At 41.6% G+C, this 19,881-nt stretch overlaps 1 protein-coding gene across 1 annotated transcript; it reads left to right on the forward strand.

Annotated features, from left to right (window-relative positions):
• fbln2 (fibulin 2) lies at positions 1-19,314 on the forward strand. Its single transcript, XM_088369604.1, has 17 exons — positions 1-135; positions 1,669-2,970; positions 7,618-7,732; positions 8,296-8,425; positions 9,276-9,477; positions 10,364-10,582; positions 11,244-11,354; positions 12,030-12,131; positions 12,495-12,626; positions 14,870-15,007; positions 15,698-15,832; positions 17,083-17,211; positions 17,286-17,411; positions 17,731-17,847; positions 17,939-18,067; positions 18,169-18,292; positions 18,539-19,314. Exons 2-17 carry the CDS (start codon positions 1,737-1,739, stop codon positions 18,894-18,896), a joined length of 3,501 nt encoding a protein of 1,166 aa, XP_088225730.1. The 5' UTR covers positions 1-135; positions 1,669-1,736; the 3' UTR covers positions 18,897-19,314.
• The last annotated feature ends 567 nt before the right edge of the window (positions 19,315-19,881 follow it).

Below are 19,881 nucleotides of genomic sequence, written 5' to 3' on the forward strand. Positions count from 1 at the left end.
CCTCTCCTCTTCTCTCCTCTCCTCCCTTAATAAAAAAGGCAAGGGCGCTCCCACTCTACTCGGAAGCTGAGCTTGCTCACATTTTTTACGCGCAAGTTTCTTTGGGAAGCACAACTCTGCAGGATCGGGTTCAAGGTAGGTCGACTCCAAACAGCCCGTGCACTGGAAGGATATGTAGTGTTTATAACGCAAGCAGCAATGTTGGGAATGACTTATTTTTGCAGGTTTTGTAAATTCCATGTAGATTTTGCATGCTTGGTTATGAACTTATAATTTAAATGTCATCTTCTTAACACAGTCTGTAACAACCTTTTCTATTTGTACTTCAACATTTGTGCTTAAGTGATCTTTTTTCTAACTGCAAGCATTAAAAAAAAAATCCTTTGTGCATTATAGGCTGCTCAAAAGCCAAAACAAGGTTTGCACGTGTGGTTGTGCGTATGTGCACGCGCTTCATTTGTTGTGGTTAAAGTTCAGCTTTTGACCCCTGGACGGAAGAGAAAAACACACAAATCACAATTTAACACTAATTCCTCCTGATTATCCAAAGAAACAAAAGGCTTTGAATATTCGAGACAGTTGTTTGGGTCATTTTTAGATGGTCTCTCATGATCATAGTAAGGCGCCACAGCAAAGGGGCCACGTGCCTTTTAAAGACAGGGGATCTGGTAAAATAATTTTGTACCCGCTGAGCACAAAGACATCATTGATTCCCTAAATGGTACTGCAGCAGGACGCTTTTATGTTCCACAGTGGCTTAACGTGGTGAAACAGATGTTACATATATTTTAATGGCATGAAAATCACTTTGGTGACCTCCACGTTTGAATCGTTGGTTACATTTTGTAACGAAAGGTTCACATTTTTAGTGTTTGGTAAATTAACCACCTGTTATCTGGGGATTAATACAAAAATACTTTATGTGTCATGCTTCCAAGATCAACACGTTTGTTTCTTTGTCACAATTATCTGCCACATCTTAAACAGCCCTGCTTTCCACGAGAACCAACTTGTGAAATAAGGCTACCTAAATCACTCCGAACAAATATATAGATTTTATGATTCAAATATGTTCAGAAGATATGCCACAGTTGGCTTTTGCAGCCCACGCAAAATACCAGCAGCAATAGGAAAAGCAAAATAGAAAACACCTGGTTTTCAAAAGGCACTCTGATTTGTAGTCACATCGCTTACTCTGACGACGAAAACTAATCGCTGTTTTCCTACCTGTAGACAGTGCACATGTGAAAAAAACATCTTGGCTATCCATTAAATGTATTGCTACCAAAGTTCATGACTTAGAACATGCCATGCTGTGTGTGTTGGCCATGTACACTTTTATTGAAAACGTTTTAAGATGTGCGATGATCCAGAGGGAAAGCAATCCAGTGATTTGTTGCGTCGTAACCTTTTATGTTTTTGCGCTCTTTTACTAGCAGCTGATGAATTTCGCTGTGTTTTTGTGGAGCATATTTCCCTGTTAGCATCACCTTTTGTCTCAATTTCACATGTGGTTAAATATAACCCATGACTTGTAATCCCCATGTGGTACCAAAACAGAAGCTTAGAGAAAACAATATTTGGCAGGCTATCAAAGTTAATGATTATGACACCATAAAGTTTAGCCCACTATTAATAATAATATGTCACAATGTTTCATTTCCACAGGCTAACAGAAACACCTGTTTTGGAATCCACCTAAAAAAACAGTGTTGTCTTCTATCTCTAAACACAAAATGAATGCACAGAGACTGGTTTTGTGTTTGTGTTGGGTTCTGCTGCGCATTCACACTTGCCGTAGCCAGAAGGACTGCACAGGTGTGGAGTGCCCAGTTCTGCAGAACTGCATTGAAACCATCCTAGACACAGATGCCTGTTGTCCCACCTGTTCACAAAAAGGCTGCTCCTGTGAAGGCTACCAATACTATGATTGTGTCCAAGCAGGCTTCCGTAAAGGGAAAGTCCCAGAGGGCAAATCCTACTTTGTGGACTTTGGGAGCACCGAATGCGCTTGTCCGCAGGGAGGAGGGACGATAAGCTGCCGTTATATGGAGTGCCCTGAAATTCCACCAAACTGCATTGATATTTTACAACCAGCAGATGGTTGTGCGGAATGTGGGCAGATTGGTTGTACCCATGGCAACAAGAAGTTTGAAGCAGGATTTACTTTTAAGATAGACCAGTGTCAGGTGTGCCACTGTCCAGATGAGGGGGGCAAGCTAATGTGCTCGCATATTCCTGACTGTGACGTCCAAAGTGTTAATAAGGCCACACAGGTTGCAACCACCACTGAGAACACCAAAACTCTGAAAGACACTTACAGCCATGCTTCTGGAACCAAGTTAATGCTGGGAAACACGCTCCCCTTGTACAAGCCAGATCCACCCAGTTTTGGCACAGATGATTATGACTACTCACAGTCTGAGGCAACATCTCCCCCAATCGGAAATCTGGCCCAACCAACTACAGTTTCACTGGCTTACCCTGAATCAAGCTCCACCTCAAATGATGACAGAAGCGCGCTGAGGGATCCACAAAAAACAGAGGAGAGCAGTGAGGATGATGACATGCGTAACCAGGGGCCAATAAGCACGACGATTCAAAAAGAAACATCAACACTTGAAACAACAACACAGAAAGTGACTTTGGAGAACCGCAGGTCACACCAAGAAAATGAAGGAAACAGTGGTAGAAGAACGGCGGTGCACAAAATGGCACATCAGAGCCACAATAAAAAGAGTCGAGATAGTCGTGTCAGGAATCACCACGTCGTCCATTCTGGCGGCCCTAACGTTTCAATGGAGCACGGACAAAATCCTGATGAGAAGGCTCAGCGCTCGCAGCCCACAATCCAGCTCCTGCCCACCAGGATGACTCCAATCAGGTTGAAGGGGGATGGAGAGCAGCCCCAAAGACACCCTCAAAACATCTCCCACTACCAACCCCAGCATGACGATAGAGAGCTAAACGGTAAGTGTTTTCTCCTTTCTCTTTGTGTGTTGACAAACATGACGCCGATAAATGTCCACTTAGATACACTGTGCTGATTTTGACCCCAGCAAGGTCAAGGTGGGGTTGCAACTATTGTGACGTTTCCATGCGACACATGCGTTGTCTCACTTCCTGTCTTTTGAGGAGGAATTCATAATGACTCTATTCAAACTGGCAGTGCTCCAGGAAAAGCCTTACAATTGTGCATGAAAAGTGTGTTTGCCTCAGATAGCATTTATCTACCGTTGGCTAAAGTGCAGGGAAAAAAAAACGTGGGTGGGGAAGATTATTTATAAGTAGGAGGGGGCCATGAAATTGGGCATATAATTGACACTATAATACATCGGGAAGAGAGGACAGTGAATTCAAAATTAGTTTCTTTTTTTACTTAGGCTAGTTTAAGGGTCTGTTTTTTTTGTCTGGGCCTGTCAGACCGACTTCTTTCAGCACCTGGCATTTGTAGGTACGCATAACATATGTTGAATGCATTTCGGAGGTGTTTCTGTGCCGGTGAACTTGCAGCGCTGTGTCAAGTTGCTTTCGAGGTGTTAAGTTGATGACTGAAAGTCAGAAAAGTTCATTTTTATTTGTGCTCGCTTAGGGAATGTTACAGGCCTTGTCATGCCTGACTCAAGTGTGAGCTTTGCGTATCGTGCTTGAGGATGGAATTCTGATTTTCACAAGGATGTGGATTGCAAAAAGATTGAGAATGCCTTGTCTTTATCGTCAATTAGGATTTTTGATTCATGTCTGTTATTTACTTATATTAGCTTATGTTGGCTTATGTACGGTGTATCTTGTTATCATAGCAATACGTGATAATTTTAGGTAACACAGGCCACTCCCAGGATGAAACCAAATCTTTAATTTGGATCCTGAGGTGTAAAATTTGGTATCCTATATGTTTGATGACCTTTTGTAATCATCCGCGCTTTGCTGTGTTTCAAAATAAATGTGTTGACTCCATCTCATTTGTTCCCTCAGTCCAAACAGATGCAGAATGCGCTCAAGAGGAAATGGGGTTGGGATTGTTGATGCCTTCTGATACCGGTCCGGATTAAGTATAGGATTTCTTGGGGGTTGTACCTGCAAATGGCGTAAGACCGGTGTGATGAATGAGACCACTGTAGTGACTTGATTGCCAGACCAAACTCAGTGTTCCCTACAGAGCTGCTGTGATGACTTGTCTCCTGTGAGTTTGCTACTTTCCCAATCTTGCCAGTAATCAGCTGATCTGAAGCTTACCTCCATATTACCTTTTCACTTGGACTGCAAACTTAAAAAACAAAACAGGTTATTATTAGCATTGTCGTAACATGCAGAATGTGAGAGTGAGGCCAACAGATGCATTTTTTGAAATGCAAGGTGAATTCCAGAGTTGACCTTTGCGTGTGTGTCAGGAATACGAATGAGGTCAATCTCGGGTTATTGGTCTTTTAGATCACTTACAAGAATTCCAATCTGCCCTCCACAACATTTCTTGATCCAAAAGAACAAGTATGCATTTGTCATGTACTGCTCAGAAACATTGTCCCACACACCGAAAAACAATAAAAAGTATCTTATGTGTCTATGGTAGTAGACTCAAAATCCTTTAATATTATTTGTTGCATTCATAAAATAATTAGTAACACACTTCCATTGGGCTGGAGTCATACCAAAATCAAGACATCTGGAGCCTTGAATGAGCCTTTCCTGCTTTCTGCTTTGAATTCAGACCTTGGAATGAATCGAGTACAAAGAGGAAATGAGAAGCAAGGAATATGTTGTTTTGAGTTGAACATACTAAACCAATTGAATATTCATTTTCAAAGCAGATGTTGAGCTGTTTGAAATGAATTCAGCCTGTGTTTTTGAGAAGCACAGGCTATAAGAATTCAAAGCACCATTAGTCCTGACAGCCTGTAACAAGTTTTTATCCAGCCTTAAGAGTTGCTCGTTGGCTCCTGGCAACTTTAGCTCCCTTGTAGCAATGCGCCAGCATCTGTTTGCAGTTTATTTGCCTCTTTGTCTGGACAGCAATCACTGAACTGTAGCTACTAGATTAGGTTTAGCTATATGCCATTAAAATGTGCTAGTGTGAGAAAAGTAGCATCTTTTGGGCGTTGGGAGAGTAACAATGTGTTCGTATTTATTATTCAAATACTGTACTCAGAATTGGCCCCTGGTAAATTGGTGCATCAGAGGCACAACGAGAGAACCAGGATTTATTTGCCTTTCAGTAAGGATCCAACAAAGCAGGACATTGCCTTGTCCCAAGTGTACATTTGCACAGCCAGCTCCGTCGGTGAAGCAATAGCTCTGTTCCAGCACTTGTAATATCTCTTAAGATGGCAAATTTGTGGCCTTAACCTCCCCGATCCATCCCACGCAGTAAATTTCATAAAACGTATTCTAATTTACTGCCCATCAGTACTTTGAAAACAGCAAGTTGAGCCAGTAAAAACATGGGAAAGGTCAACTTAGATTAGGTGTATATAGGGAGTTAGAAATAGCTCTTAGCTAATGTGTTAGCCTTGATTGTCAGTGTTTTTTAAGCGTTTTTTTTTATCAGCAAAACAATGTACCAGTCTTTTACCCCATTTACACAGTCTGGGATTTCTCTTTTTCAGTGTAGTTGTGTGCTATGTGAAACATAATGAATGGTAGTTTCATCTTGCCACATTCTTCGAGGTGCAGATAGGTGAAGGGTACCGCAAGGAGGTGTAATTGGATTGAGCGTTCCGGCCCCATCTGAGCCCAAGGCAACTCCTAATAGCTTGTGTCAATTTACTGTAATCCTATTGTTAAAAAAGACGAATGAAATGATTGTTGGCTAAGAGTCTCAAGGAAATTAAGGCAAAAACTGTCAATCAGAATCCAAACTGGCTGCAGTGGATTTGATATGACGTCATCCTGACAAAAAAAGCCTTTTGGCTTTCACAAACAGCCATCTGCAAGGATAAGATGACGTAGGCCTTCTTATTAAAATGTTGGATTTGTTCTAACCACTTCAACTGTATGGAAACTCATTGCTAAGTCTGCAAAACAAGCCTTGATTAGTGGCAGCATGCGGCTGCTTTTATGACTTTCCAGACATGTTGAGAGCTGTACCTGTCCTTTGTTATTCTACCGACATATTTTCCAAGAGACTGATGTCACTGGTTTGGATTTGGACAAGAGGCAAGTATGTGGTACCTTTCACTAATAGACAAATAAAATGACAGGCTTGGTGAATAAAGATGGTCCTCATTCTCCACTCAAAGGCAAAATTGTGGTACCGTATTTTCCGCACTATAAGGCGCACCAGATTATAAGGCGGACCTTCAATAAACGGCCCATTTTAAAACTTTGTCCATATATAAGGCGCACCGGATTATAAGGCGCATAGAATAAATAACTCAACGTTGCTCAAACGTTAATGCAATGACAATAAAGTAACACTCGAAATAGTGAAAACGATAACAAGATATCAATAACTCAACGTTGCTCAAACGTTACTATCACACAACACACAAAATAAACACGTAAAGCTTACTTTAATAAGTTAGTCCTCATCCACGAATCCATATTTGTCCATGTATAAGGGGCACCGGATTATAAGGCGCATTGCCGGCTTTTGAGAAAATGTGAGGTTTTCAGGTGCGCCTTATAGTGCGGAAAATACGGTACTCTTTTGGTAAAGAATAAAGAACCCACAATTATACCCCTTGATAGGATGTGTTGCTACAAAAAACTGATTCTGAAAATGACTTTTATTTTACTTCATGGTTTGCAGTCCACACTTGGATGTCAGAAATGGACTGTGTAGCGTAATTGTGAAGAAAAAATGTTGATAGAAGGCATACCTCCCCACCAAAGCCTCACGATCACTAGTTCCAAACACAACATAGTTACTGTTGGAGGCATCCATCCATTTTATATACTGTTTGTTGTCATTAGGCTCATAGGTGGGCTGGAGCCTGTCAGGGTATGCCCTGAGCTGGTGAGCAGTCAATTTCAGGTACATGTCACCAGTAGCTCACATGTGGCGATTTAGGATTTGGAGCCAAAGGACCAAGATATACTGGAAAATAATAAACATTTTTAAAATCAATAATTTTAGGTTAATGCCATCACCTAAAACACAATCATAAGATTCAAAACAAGGTTATTGTATGAGAAATACTTGATACTAGTATATGTTGGCTGAGAAAGGCACCAGGGCAGCTAGTTTAGCTCCAAGCTGGAATGCACTGACATGTAAAAGCATATTTTCCCAGTAAACTGGATAATGTGTTTTTACTCCGTCTGCTCCTTGACCCAGTTTCAAAGGAAGTGCTAATGTGTTGCTCTTTCCTCTGCTCCTGCACTGATTAGCCCAGATGTTGCAAATAAGTCCAATTTTGCTCTGAATGTATTTTCAACAGGTTTCATGCTTCTCCCTGCCAAGTGAATGTGAGGGATGGGAAATCTGAGAACAAAATGTGCCTCTTAGTATCAGTGTACCATCGCCAAATACAGTACTAATTCTTTAATTCTGTCTGCTCGCTTGACATTTACTGCCGTATCAAAGCCATTCAAATGTGAACCTTGTTCCACCTGAACTCCCATTTGTTTCGAATATGAAACGTGGAGTCAGGAAAAATGTGTGTTTATGTTTCACAGTGTCTGTCGTGGAGCTGGTGGAAGCCTGCTGTGAGACTGGGGCAAAATGGGCTTCAGTTAATGGTCACTGCAACAACATGGATCGACCCACGCAAGATAGACAGTCCATCTGCTGGTGAGACTTTTGTTCCAAGTCCTGCACATGTTTTCATTTCATTTGAACGTACCCTGTGTCATGTTCAATATTTCAAATCTTGAGGTTGGTTTGAGGAGTTACAGCAGAATATGTGCCAACATGAAAATGATCTATTTGGACTTGAAAATATAAATTACTGTCATTTAAGGCAACACTTTGAGTTAGAGCAACAAAGCAAGCACGTTGTTTGTACTTTAAGTTGGGCTTGAGTATAGAATTGTTGACAGCTGTTCTGGAAAGTAATCCTTTGTTAGAAAGCCACAACACATAACAGCAACATCTTTTAGCAAAGCGTGTTGACTTGAAACTTTGTACTTCAAACATTTTTTTACGGTGAAGAAACGGGCACGTTTTTTTCAAGGTCAATTGACAAATTAATGACTTCATTTTCGTTTGTGTTTTTTGCTACAAGCATAACCTCAAATTGCAGTTAAATCCAGAAAATTGTTCAATTGTTGTAATTATTCATAATTATTTTTGGAATAAGCTCCATCATGTCTCAGCAGTCTTTTTCACCTATATGTTTTTTTTCTTTTTGTCAGGACATCTCAGCAGCGGTGCTGCCTCGGCTCCCTGAGAGAAAGCCGATGTCTGGCTGGAATTGGTGCGGCCAAAGACGGAGATATGTGTGTAGAGGATGCCATTGATACGTGTGGGCACAGTTCCTACAAGGCAAGTCATTGTGGCCCTATGCAGCAGCAAAGGGCAAACGTAGTTCACTGGGTTCAGGCAAAATGACAATTTACAAATTAGACTGAATTCTGTCCGAATTTGTATTTGACAATTGCATTAGTCACAGAAAAATTGATGCTATGTAGTCAGTGTTTGATGATTCTAGTTCAAGTCCTTGGTCAATTGCCTTATTTAATTTCGACAAATGACTGAAAGTCAATTATTGCTGAAGATTCCCACCGTCTTACAAGCATTGCTATCTTCAAAGGAGACCTCTGGAAGAAATGTTTGACCTTTTTGTAATTGCAGAAACATGTTCAGGAAATAGACCGAATAATTTAACATGGTAATGCAGCAAGAGACGTTTTCTGTCAATTTTCTGTTAATGTCGTCCTTTAAATACTTCAATGATGTCAAGGATTTTTTTGGACTGAAACATTTTTCATGGTATAATATTTCGTTCCGAACAATTTTTAGCTGCTCATTCCCAGATGGATTCATGAAACAAACTCTTGATCGAACAAACAAACAATTTATTCATTTCCCAACTTGATTATTGAACAGCCTGCACATATCTTCGGAACGATCACATGAATGACAATAATTACATTTAAAAACAAAAAACGTCTTTTGAAAAGCGAAATTAAGTTTGTTTGAGAGATTTTTTTTCTTAATTAAATCTCGAGGACGGAAGGAAATCAATGTATGTTTCTATTAGAAAGGCCAACTCTTGTGCATCTGATTTGAAACTGCCGTAGACGATCTGTGTGCCAATGAAGTATCTACTTTGTAGCCAACTGTATCAGCCACAAAAACCCAAAAGCCACATGCTACATGTTATGACTTCCAGGAGTGCTGTGACTGCTGTTCTCTGGGGCTGAAGTTCCGCAGTGAAGGTCAAGAGTGTAAAGCCCACCGGCACATGGGCCTCCCCTGCAGACACGTTTTCCTCTTTTGCTGTAAGGGGGCGGAGACATGGGACGAGGGTCATGAAACCTGGCATGCTGTTAAAGAGAAGCCCGCCCTTAGTGCTACTTCACCACCAAAAAGAGGTATGGACAGGAAGTGCAGAAACCACAAAAGAAAGCACAAAGCAAATTACTAACGTGTTGTATGCCTCATGCCAAGAGGTGAACGCATTCAATCGATGCACTGCCGGGAAAAAGTAGTGCTTCGGACCAAAGGTAATCTGTTTTCTTGGCATTTAAATGAAGCAGGTCCCCCAGCATGGCTGACAAATGGCGTAATGGCCTCCAAGAACAAAGTGCAATCGTCCTGTCCAGCTTGCTTGGTTAATTCGAAGAGATCGAGTAGTGTACTTGCTTTTACTTCTCTGCTTTGCTGTTCCAAGTTTTGTCTTGGCGTTGTATATTGCTTGCAGTTTGAAAACTCATTTAATTGGAAAACCAAATCGCTCTAAAGGATAGTTCTGCTTGTAAATCGTTGCCGGCCTAGACTGGCTACAGATCAAAATTAATGCCTTTTATTGTACGGTATATACGGGGATTAGTATTTTACCATTGTCATTTTATTTTAATCTGTTATATGTACTATGCTAACAACAGTATTACCACAGTTACCTTGAAAATGTTATTTAATAACGCTACTGATCACTTGCCTTGAACTAAGTTAGTCAAATTCGACAGATGCTGACAACCCCGTATCATATAAATCATATAAAATTATCAACTTGGTTTTGCTGGTATTTTATTGGTAGTCCATTTTAACAGTGAAGTTTCTTTTTCAAACATAAAATAAACACAACTTTGTTGACTTAATATGACTTCCTCTTTAAGAAGCAGTTTTAATGGGGCTGCACAGCTACTATGGTGACGCCCATCATTGGTAATCAATTGTCAGGTGATGTGTTTTCGTCAGATATAAATGTGTAAACTATTATGTATTTATGTATGAAAGTATTAAAACTGTGTGCTTCAGTGGCCGACAGCCTTTATCCGAATGAGGCCTTCTCGATCGGAGAAGAGCGACATGGGGAGAACGCTGTGGAGGGGCCGACTGAGGTGGAGGACATGGACGAGTGTCTGATCTACGGCGGCAGCATCTGCCACCACAGATGTGTGAACACACCAGGCTCTTTCCGCTGCGAGTGCTTCCCGGGATATGTGCTGCAAGAGGATGCTCTCACTTGTGCACCAGGTACAACTTTATGTGGTGCTAGCAGACATTTCCACAGCAGGAAAAGCGTCTGTGGTATTAAATATGATTTAAAGTCAGCGTCGACAACATTTGATGTAATTTGCCCGCATGTTTGCGGTCTATTATTTTCTCCGTCTCTTTTGAGTTCCTTCCTGTCTGCGAGTCTCGATACCGCCTGATAAAAGCCCCTTCAAATCACATGCTGACAACCTTTTCCTGAACTGACAGCCTTTCTTCACAAATCATGGCTGACAAAAAAAGCTTTACAGGCTTTGATGAAAAATATTTTCACTGGTTGGGAAAAACTAAAAACAGGAGGCCGGCTCACATGTCCAGTATGAGAAATATTTGCAGATAACGTTGTATGGCTGTGCTTCAGCAGACCAGACTTGATCAACAACACTTTTGCCAACACAAACCTGTCACAACAGGATGCAAAATTACAGTCAGGGATGGAGCCGGCCAATAAAGGCAAATGTTTGTCTGTAGGCAACGCTTTTTCCTGCCGCGCCTTCACCGCTTTTACATATTTTCCTACGGCTGCCAGCGTCAGATTCGAAATAGGTGTAAGCCTTTAACTACGGCAGCGGTAGGCAAGGCAGACTTCTTGATTATAGTGTAATCCCTTGTGCCTATGATGAGCTTATTCATGTTTCCGCAGAGACAGTGGATGAGGAGAACACACTGAAGGAGGATGAGACCAAGGGGGCGGAGCCCACCACCTCTTCCACGCCACCCACCCAGCCTTCGGTGCCACTCAACCCCTGTGAAGGTTAGACAGATTTATGAGGGGAAAGGGAGAGTCAAGACTGAGCGCTGTTAGGTCCAAATTCATTTGAAATGACAGGGAGAGAAGCTGATAGTTAGACATGTCTATTCAATTGCAAAAGTCATGATTAGATCTGCTAGGCCACTGGTGTGCAAACTACGGCCCGGGGGGCATTTGCGGCCCGTCGTCCATTTTCTAGCGGCCCTCCGCATATATAAAAAACTTAGCTTGCAGCCTTATTGGGTACAGGTTTAAGAAAAGGAATGCGTGTGATGCACCTATTATCAGCATTTCTCTTTTTAAATTAAGATATTTTACTTTCAAATCAAAAATGCTTTTTTTTAAAAATAAATTTCTGTTGTTTATCAAGGTCTGATTTGAGAAAACATTAATAATTAAGATCCTCAAGTAAACACTGCTTTAAAAATGGTCATCTTATACCATATTCTACTGAATGCAAACATTTTTCTTGTCAGTCAGAAATTTAGTTCGACGCACCATTTTTTAAGTGAGCGCCCGGCGAACATTTTTGACGAAATGTCAACATCTGTTACCCTGGCTAACCTTTGCTGCTCAATGGGATACGGGCTTTATTACCTATTACTCTTGCTTCAGTTCTCAAGGTCAGGGCAGGGGCCAATTTATTTTAGTGTGTTGATCCCGCTTTAATATTTGCAGGAAACGGCCCTTGTGACCAACATTGCATCCCTGAGGGCGGAAGGCCACGCTGCTCTTGTTTCCCAGGCTTCTCTCTCATGGCTGATGGACAATCCTGTGAAGGCAAGGCACATTTAACACTGGAAACATTTGCCGACAGCTAACCCGGGTCGAGTATGGAGGTTGGATCCAATTACAGCACAATATGGTGTGTAATTTCACTTCTCCATTGAGGAACAGTTTGGCTCCAATTGGGGTGAGATTCTTGGAATGCCTCTTGCTAATTTATCTTCTTATCTCATCAGCACCTCAAGATGAGCAGAGAAGATACCGCTTTAATCTATTTAACTCCTGGCAACATACTGTGAAATAGACAAATAATACAAATACATGATATCTTTTTTACATCTTTGAAATTAGATTCTTAGTGGGTTGGCTTTCTTCACAGTGATACATTTCTCCTTTGTTCTTTTCTTTCTGTTTCAGATATGAACGAGTGTACGTCAGCGCATGCCTGCCAGTTGAACGAACGCTGCTTGAATACTGCGGGGAGCTATGTCTGCCAAAGACTGATCACATGTCCCCCGGGATACCAAATCAACGGAGACATTTGTAAAGGTGTGCCAAACTTGTATTAGCATCAAAAAGCAAAATACTTGAATTCACAAAATGAATAAAGCACATTGAATAGATTAGAACTAATTGTAGACCCAAAACGGAAATAAGAAAAACGTGCCACTCGAGCTACCATGGAATTTGCTTCCACTTTCATCTCAGGATGGAGAGCTGGTGTGCATATCCATGCAAGGCAAGCGCCCAGTGTGCAATATGTCTCCCGTGCGTCGTAAATTTGTCCCGTGTAGAGATCTGATTCCCAAATCAGCAGCAGTGCTCTTGTCGATGATTATTAGATGTGCGGCAAGTGCTGTTTGCCTCTGCAGGCTTTTGTTGGAGCCAATCAAGGCGACTTCTCCAATCTTGCGCTGCTTGTAAATGTAAAGAATGTTCAATCAAGCACAAAGAGCATTTAAAAAGAAACTGTATTAAAAAGCAAGGCTCTAAGCAGAAAGCATTTAGGCCATTAAGGCTTTGTTGTCTCTTCCTGTTGGTGGCCGACGAAGACGATCTAATTGAACTCTTGTCCCTTGTCACAGTGGAAGCAAATAGACAACGGGGGTGAAATTAATTGTGGCGCTCTGCCAGAATGACACACAATGGTGTGGTTGAGATCTATAATCAATTGTGCTAGCCTGACATTAATATTCGGGTTATTAAGGTGGCGCTTTGGAGGGTTGCAACAGTTGCTTTTTTGGGTGCCAACTGCAGAGTGTGTGCACAGGATAGAAATACGGTGCTGATTCCGAGTGGTGGTCCCAGCTTGAATGGTGCACTGCGCGAGAACCTGATTAGTCCTTATTTTGTTCATTAAAATATATTGACTAATAACAATAATACGGCAACAGCAGAGAAGGTTTTGACAAATGTTACGTTGGGTGCTTTTACTGGTAAACCTCAATTATACACAATAACATGAGCATTTTTCGAAGCAAGCATACTGACAGTCTGACTGCTGTAATAAATTGAAAAAAACTAGGGAACATTGCAACTTGCAATTCTCGATTGCCAATCGATGAATCAATCAAGCTTATTTCATAGAATGCTTTTTATACATAAGAATGCAACTCAAAGTGCTTCACATGATTAAAATGACCCCCTCGCCACTTCCATCACCACCACCACCCACAAGGACGCAAACAAACACATGAGAAAAGATGCAATAACAATGAATGACCTATTTAATTTATTGTCAAATGTTAGATCTCACTCTTGGTGCAGCACAAAAAAAATCGTACTTTCCAAATTGCTGGGTATGAAATTAGATATATCAGACAGATTAAGTCAATTTCCCATCTGTAAGTAATACAGGCGAAGGAATGTATACCATGGGGATACATACAAACAATATCATCCATTTCTCCCTTGTTTTCTTTAATTAGGTCTTTATCGCCTGTGCCAGTTAATTTCTGGCTCATCAGATTTAAACCGACTTTCTCACCAGCAGTTAGGAATGCATATCCTTTATTCGTTCAAGGTATACACATTCCTGATGCCTTGGCTGTTAGGGAGGTCACCGCCAGTCTTGCATTTTGTATCCTGCTTCCTCTCTTTGCAGGTTTGTGCGTAATCTGTCGTGACCTTAGGGCGGCTCGGTGATGCAGTTACACTGGCGAACTCCATTTGGCACTATTTGAAACTACTCGACACATATACACCATGATTTGTAATTCTTCGAGATAGTGATTCCCCTCGAGTGTTGGGGTTTTACTGTGGCAACAGATGTCGTTTGATTGACAAGGAGTAAATCCCTTGGAAGGCAGGTGTTGAGAAGACTCTTGAGGACTACGCCACCAGTTTCCGTCAAACTAGACAGATGTTCATTATAATATCTCGCAGAAGGTGTGAGGTAATTTTGACAGTTAAATAGAGAATTGCATCATTTAGTCAATTATGGGTGATAAAGATAAGATTGCTATATAGTATTATTCACCATCATTAATTACCTGGCAGCTTTAAGAATTTAACAGGCCGGGAGAACCGGCTTTACGTGAAACCTACACTTCACTATAAGACCATACTGCCATCTAGTGGTGGTGTAAAGCATTGCACGCATTTTGTGTTAGAGCATTTATTGAACACCGTCCTTGAGCCAAGGCATAAAAATAGAAAAACACATGGACTGTTAAGTAATGATGGCTGCACAGATTAGTTATTGTGACGATTTGGTTGGGATTCAGTACATTAGTTGTGTGAAATTCATGGACATACTTTAATCAGCTTTTGTGTTTTACTCTCTTTGACAGATATTAATGAGTGTATGGAAGGCAGTCATGACTGCATGCCCGAATATGAGTGCGTAAATACAGAAGGGTCGTTCAAGTGCAACCTCAAACCCCTTTGCTCTGTTGGATTTGAACGAGACGCACAAGGCAACTGTTTAGGTAAGAGAAATCTTTCTTCTTGACCCTCTGGTTAAATATACGCACGCACACATCAAGTATTGTTATTGTTATTAATACGTGAATAGCAAATGACCTAAACATGCAAAAGTAACCGGGGCAAGTTGAGGCAGCCGACGCCACTGTAAAAGAACTTTTGCCTATTCCAAGAATAAGCTCCAACTATGTCGAGTGAGAATGGAGTGTTGTTTTTTTTTTTTTTAACCAAGTTCAGTCTAGTTATGTGCGGCCTTTGCCAGCAGGTGACTCCCATGCAGCCCTTGATGGCTGCATGTTGCTGTCACCCAGGTGAGTGAGTTGCAAGGCCGCCGGGACACGGGGGTTAAATGCCACACAGGCAGGAGATCAGAGAGGCTGCTGTTGGGGGGTGCAGGGTGGAAGGGGGGGGGGGGGGGGGGGGGGATAAAAGGCAATCCTGTGTCCTACCCGAGTACAAACTGATGCTGTGGAATTAGCGCCCAGGGGCAGGAACTGGGGCAAGTTGAGGCAGCCGACGCCACTGTAAAAGAACTTGAAGAAATGCTCTGAAATATGGAGAAAATCTGACATGCTGTTCATTTCTCCAAAGCATCTCAACTGTGTTGATATCTGAATGTGCTTCAAGTGACGTCCCGTTGCCTCTGTGTCCCTTTTTTCTGCTCACTTCGATCGCTTTGTGTATTTGTACATCAGACACCGATGAGTGTCACACCGAGCCGTGCAGTTTAGGCTTTAACTGCATCAACACAGTGGGGTCCTACGTGTGCCAGAGGAAGATGATATGCAGCCGTGGCTATCACACCAGTCCTGATGGGACCACTTGTATTGGTAAGATTTGGCGTCGAGGCACTACTTGAACATCGGACAGTCGGAGGGATTGGCATTATTAAAAAAAGAAGCACAGAACTAAGAAATGATTGGCAACTGAATATGTATGTCAACTCTTTAATAAACGAGAGACAAGGAAGGGCAAGCACTCTGAGAATAAAAAGTTACATTTTAATATAAAAATACATTTAAGGTCTGCTATAGGGCGGGCGTTCTGTTTCTTCATTGGTGGGCGGGGTCATATGCAGTACACATAGGAAGAGGCAGTTAACAACTGGTTACATCTTGCCTTGCTTCACAATAAAGTCAAGTGATGACTAGAAAGAGAAAGAGGAAACTTTTTTACTTTCTAACTTAACAGAATACATTTTATTAGCGCAAGGCCATTTGTTTTTCCAACAGAACATTAAGTCAAAATGGAGTCACAGAATCACCTTGAGTGTTATGTCGTACAAATGTGTCAGTCCTCTTTAATGAAGAAATGAAATGATGATTATTAAAAAGTTACACTGAACTACAAAAAGAATCATGCTGGTATATCATTGTCCTTTTTTTTTTTTTTCTTGTTTCTTCTGACATGAAATATTTCAAGTAGGGAAGTTGCCACAGAACAAATTAAAAGCCACAGCTAAGCAATCTTGTGTCCATTTCCATTTAAAGTAAAAAGTCCTTGCTTTCAAAAAAGAAAATAATGAGTTTAAAATTGAACTTACTGCTTCGCTGACAAGGAACGTGAACCGATTTTACCAGCTGGACCATTTGAGCTTTGAAAAGGAAATACTTATTTGACCTTTTCACATAGATGTTGCTAAATAAACAACATTATTCACTTCATTTCACAATTTAAAACACTTGTCAACTATTTTCATATGTCCGTGCCCTGTTTCATACAAGTAAGCAATCCATATGATAAAAAACGAGTCCTCACAAGCCCCTAAAAGAAACCAAATGTTCCAATTTCCCAATCCAATAAATGACATTTCTCCAATCTCGCCAATTTCACAGAGCAATCGTATCAAAAGTGAAAGCTTTTAGGTTATGCTAATTTTAGCATTCAAGAAAACTCGCCACTGAACCATTTACATTTTTGGCATGAATGTATTTACAGTCATTGTAGTTGCTTGAAAGGGGCTCTGGATCTTCACCCAGCCTTGTTTTCTAAGTCATGGGTGGCAAAATGACATTGAAGCCACCATTTGCACACAATGGAGAAGTTCATCCTCGTCATTTTGTCCTTGTGTGTCTTACAGACGTGGATGAGTGCCAGAGTGGTGCCCATCGGTGCGGAGATGGTCAGCTGTGCCATAACCTGGCCGGGTCCTATCGCTGCGAATGTCAGACCGGTTATCAGTACGACCCCTTCAGACGCATGTGTGTCGGTACGTTGGACGCTAGCTGTTGGGTTTTCAAATCTGTTCCTCTTCGAAGTCTGCAGCCTCTGTTTTGTTTGCAGATGTAAATGAGTGCTGGCACTACTCGGGTCGTCTTTGTGCTCAGACCTGCGAGAACACTCCGGGCTCCTATCAGTGCTCGTGCACCACCGGCTTTCGCTTATCCGGCGATGGCAATAACTGCGAAGGTGTGTCTATTAGCGGCTGCTAAAGGAGGCTTGTGTGTGCATCCATTTGTGCATGTTGGTGCATGTCAGCGTAATTTTTTGGGGGTTAAAGTGTGCAAACATGTCTGCATGCAATTGTGGGCTAGACTTTTTGATATTCTTCCTCCAGTCCAGTGAACAGTGTATTATTGGTAATGATGTTCGAGTTGCCTCCCTTGGAGCCAATAAAAGCATAATTGACTTAATAGCAACATTTCAGTTCAAATAGAAAGACTTAAAAGCCTTTGATCAGATACATTGTGACAGTAATGAGCTGGATGATGGAACCTTTCATCTCCAGATGTGAACGAGTGTTTGTCAAGCCCTTGCGGTCAGGAGTGTGCCAACATCTACGGCTCCTACCAGTGCTACTGCAGACAGGGCTACCACCTGCGGGAGGACGGCCACGCCTGTGAAGGTGTGCCAAACTCATCTTTACAAATAGCATCATCACACCATGACAACAGAAGGTAATCATCTGGTTGAATTATCTCCGCCCTGCCCGCCAGATATCGATGAGTGTTCCCAAAGCATCGGCCATCTGTGCACTTATAAGTGCGTCAACGTTGCTGGCAGTTATCAGTGCACGTGTCCGGAAACTGGATACACAATGTCACCAAACGGACGCTCATGCAGAGGTGAAAACATCCTCTGCAGGAACATTCATATGTGGAGAAATGATTCAATCTTTGTTGCACATCCGCGCTCATGCCTCGTTTCCTGTACGCAAAACGTCTAGATATCGATGAGTGCACCACAGGGGCCCATAACTGCTCGCTAGCTGAAACCTGCTACAACATCCAAGGTGGCTTCCGCTGCCTCTCTCTCAACTGCCCAGCAAACTACCGCAAAGTGTCTGACACGTGAGTATCCTAAAAATCAATTCACAACAATGGGATGATTATTAAATAATAAACACTTTACTAGATATCATTCCCTTATGGTGTCAATAAAGACTGAGCTTTATTATTATTATTATTATTATTATTATTATTATTATTATTATTATTATCATTATTATAAATAAATAAATAAATAAATCTTTGTTGTAGATTTGGTTTTTTTGGGTTGATTTTTTCCAACTTTTTGCTTTTTGGGGTCAATTGTAGTCGCTGTGAGAGGATGAGCTGTCCCAACTACCTGGAGTGTCAAAAGTCACCACTGAGAATCACCTATTACTACCTCAGTTTCCAGTCCAACATCGTCATCCCCGCTCAGATCTTCCGCATCGGACCTTCGCCCGCTTACTCCGGAGACAACGTCATCGTCAGCATCACGGAGGGAAACGAGGAAAACTACTTCAGCACCCGCAAGCTAAATGCCTACACGGGCGCCGTGTACTTACACAGACAGGTTGAGGGCCCAAGGGACTTCTTGATTCATGTGGAGATGAAGCTTTGGAGGCAGGGGACCTTCACCACCTTCCACGCCAGGATTTACGTTTTCATCACGGCCAACTCGTTGTAACAGATTCTCCGCAGGCCGCCATGGACCTTAAAAAAAAGGACATTACATTTTTTTTTCTACCAAATACAAAGTAGTATTCCCTTTTATTACAGTATGGATATTATTTCCCATTGGTTGTAAAACCTCTTGCTTTACTCAAATCATCATATGTAAGAATTGTTTTGTTTGATAAATATGAGGTATAGCATAAGAAATACTGTATTTGTGTGCCTCAAAAAAACACCTAAGACTATTCTTTCTGCAATTTGTTTTTGAAGTATTTTTCTAAACTCCATATTTTTATATCTCTGTACTATCTATTCTGTTGTATGTATAAGAATTGGATGTATTATAATTTTATACTAAATATCTGCCAAGTATTAAAGTGAACACCAATGTAGATGGTTGAGTTCGGATTAAATATATTTATTAGGGTAAAGGTATTTGAGTTGTTTTTGTTGTTGATTGGTATAGCAGGCATGTTTCATATTTTTATTTCGATTTTTCAGCCTTCTTCTAATTGGTTTTGATTCGAAAAGAGTCTGTCACGCCTCCGCTCCTCCAGTACCTTGGTCAGCGCTCCTCCTCCACCTGTCGGTACCACCCGGATGGCGTCTTGCCAATGACGTACTCTGCTCACAGCCACGTTCATTGCCAGACACCTGTTCCTAATAAACTCATTACCACGCCTCTCCCAGCTCACCAACTTCCCTATTTAAACCTCCCACTCTAATCAGTCAGTTTGTCCTGTATGCTACCCGACTGTTCCCGACTTGCTTCTGGTCTAGTTGCTGTCCGATCCCTGTTGCCGCCTTTGCTTGCTGCGTCGACCTGCTACCGGTGTACGACCATGTCTGTTGCCTAAATTGTTTGTTTGCTCAACTTTTTATTATCTCTGCTATGCATCACACACAAGCGTGCTCAAGAAAGCTGAAGCACCCAGGCTACACTGACCACAATTCAATATCCTATGTCTTTTTATCCCTGACTTTTCAAGCTAGTGTGG

Source organism: Syngnathus floridae, chromosome 2, assembly GCF_059516105.1.
Source record: "Syngnathus floridae isolate MCC-2025c chromosome 2, RoL_Sflo_1.0, whole genome shotgun sequence".
In the NCBI taxonomy this organism is placed as follows: domain Eukaryota; kingdom Metazoa; phylum Chordata; class Actinopteri; order Syngnathiformes; family Syngnathidae; genus Syngnathus; species Syngnathus floridae.

Coding starts and splice junctions, on each gene's coding strand:
- fbln2 (XM_088369604.1), top strand. CDS start 1,737: ATGAATGCACAGAGACTGGTTTTGTGTTTGTGTTGGGTTCTGCTGCGC. Junction 9,478..10,363: donor TACTTCACCACCAAAAAGAG/GTATGGACAGGA, acceptor TGTGTGCTTCAG/TGGCCGACAGCCTTTATCCG. Junction 17,412..17,730: donor CGATGGCAATAACTGCGAAG/GTGTGTCTATTA, acceptor TTTCATCTCCAG/ATGTGAACGAGTGTTTGTCA.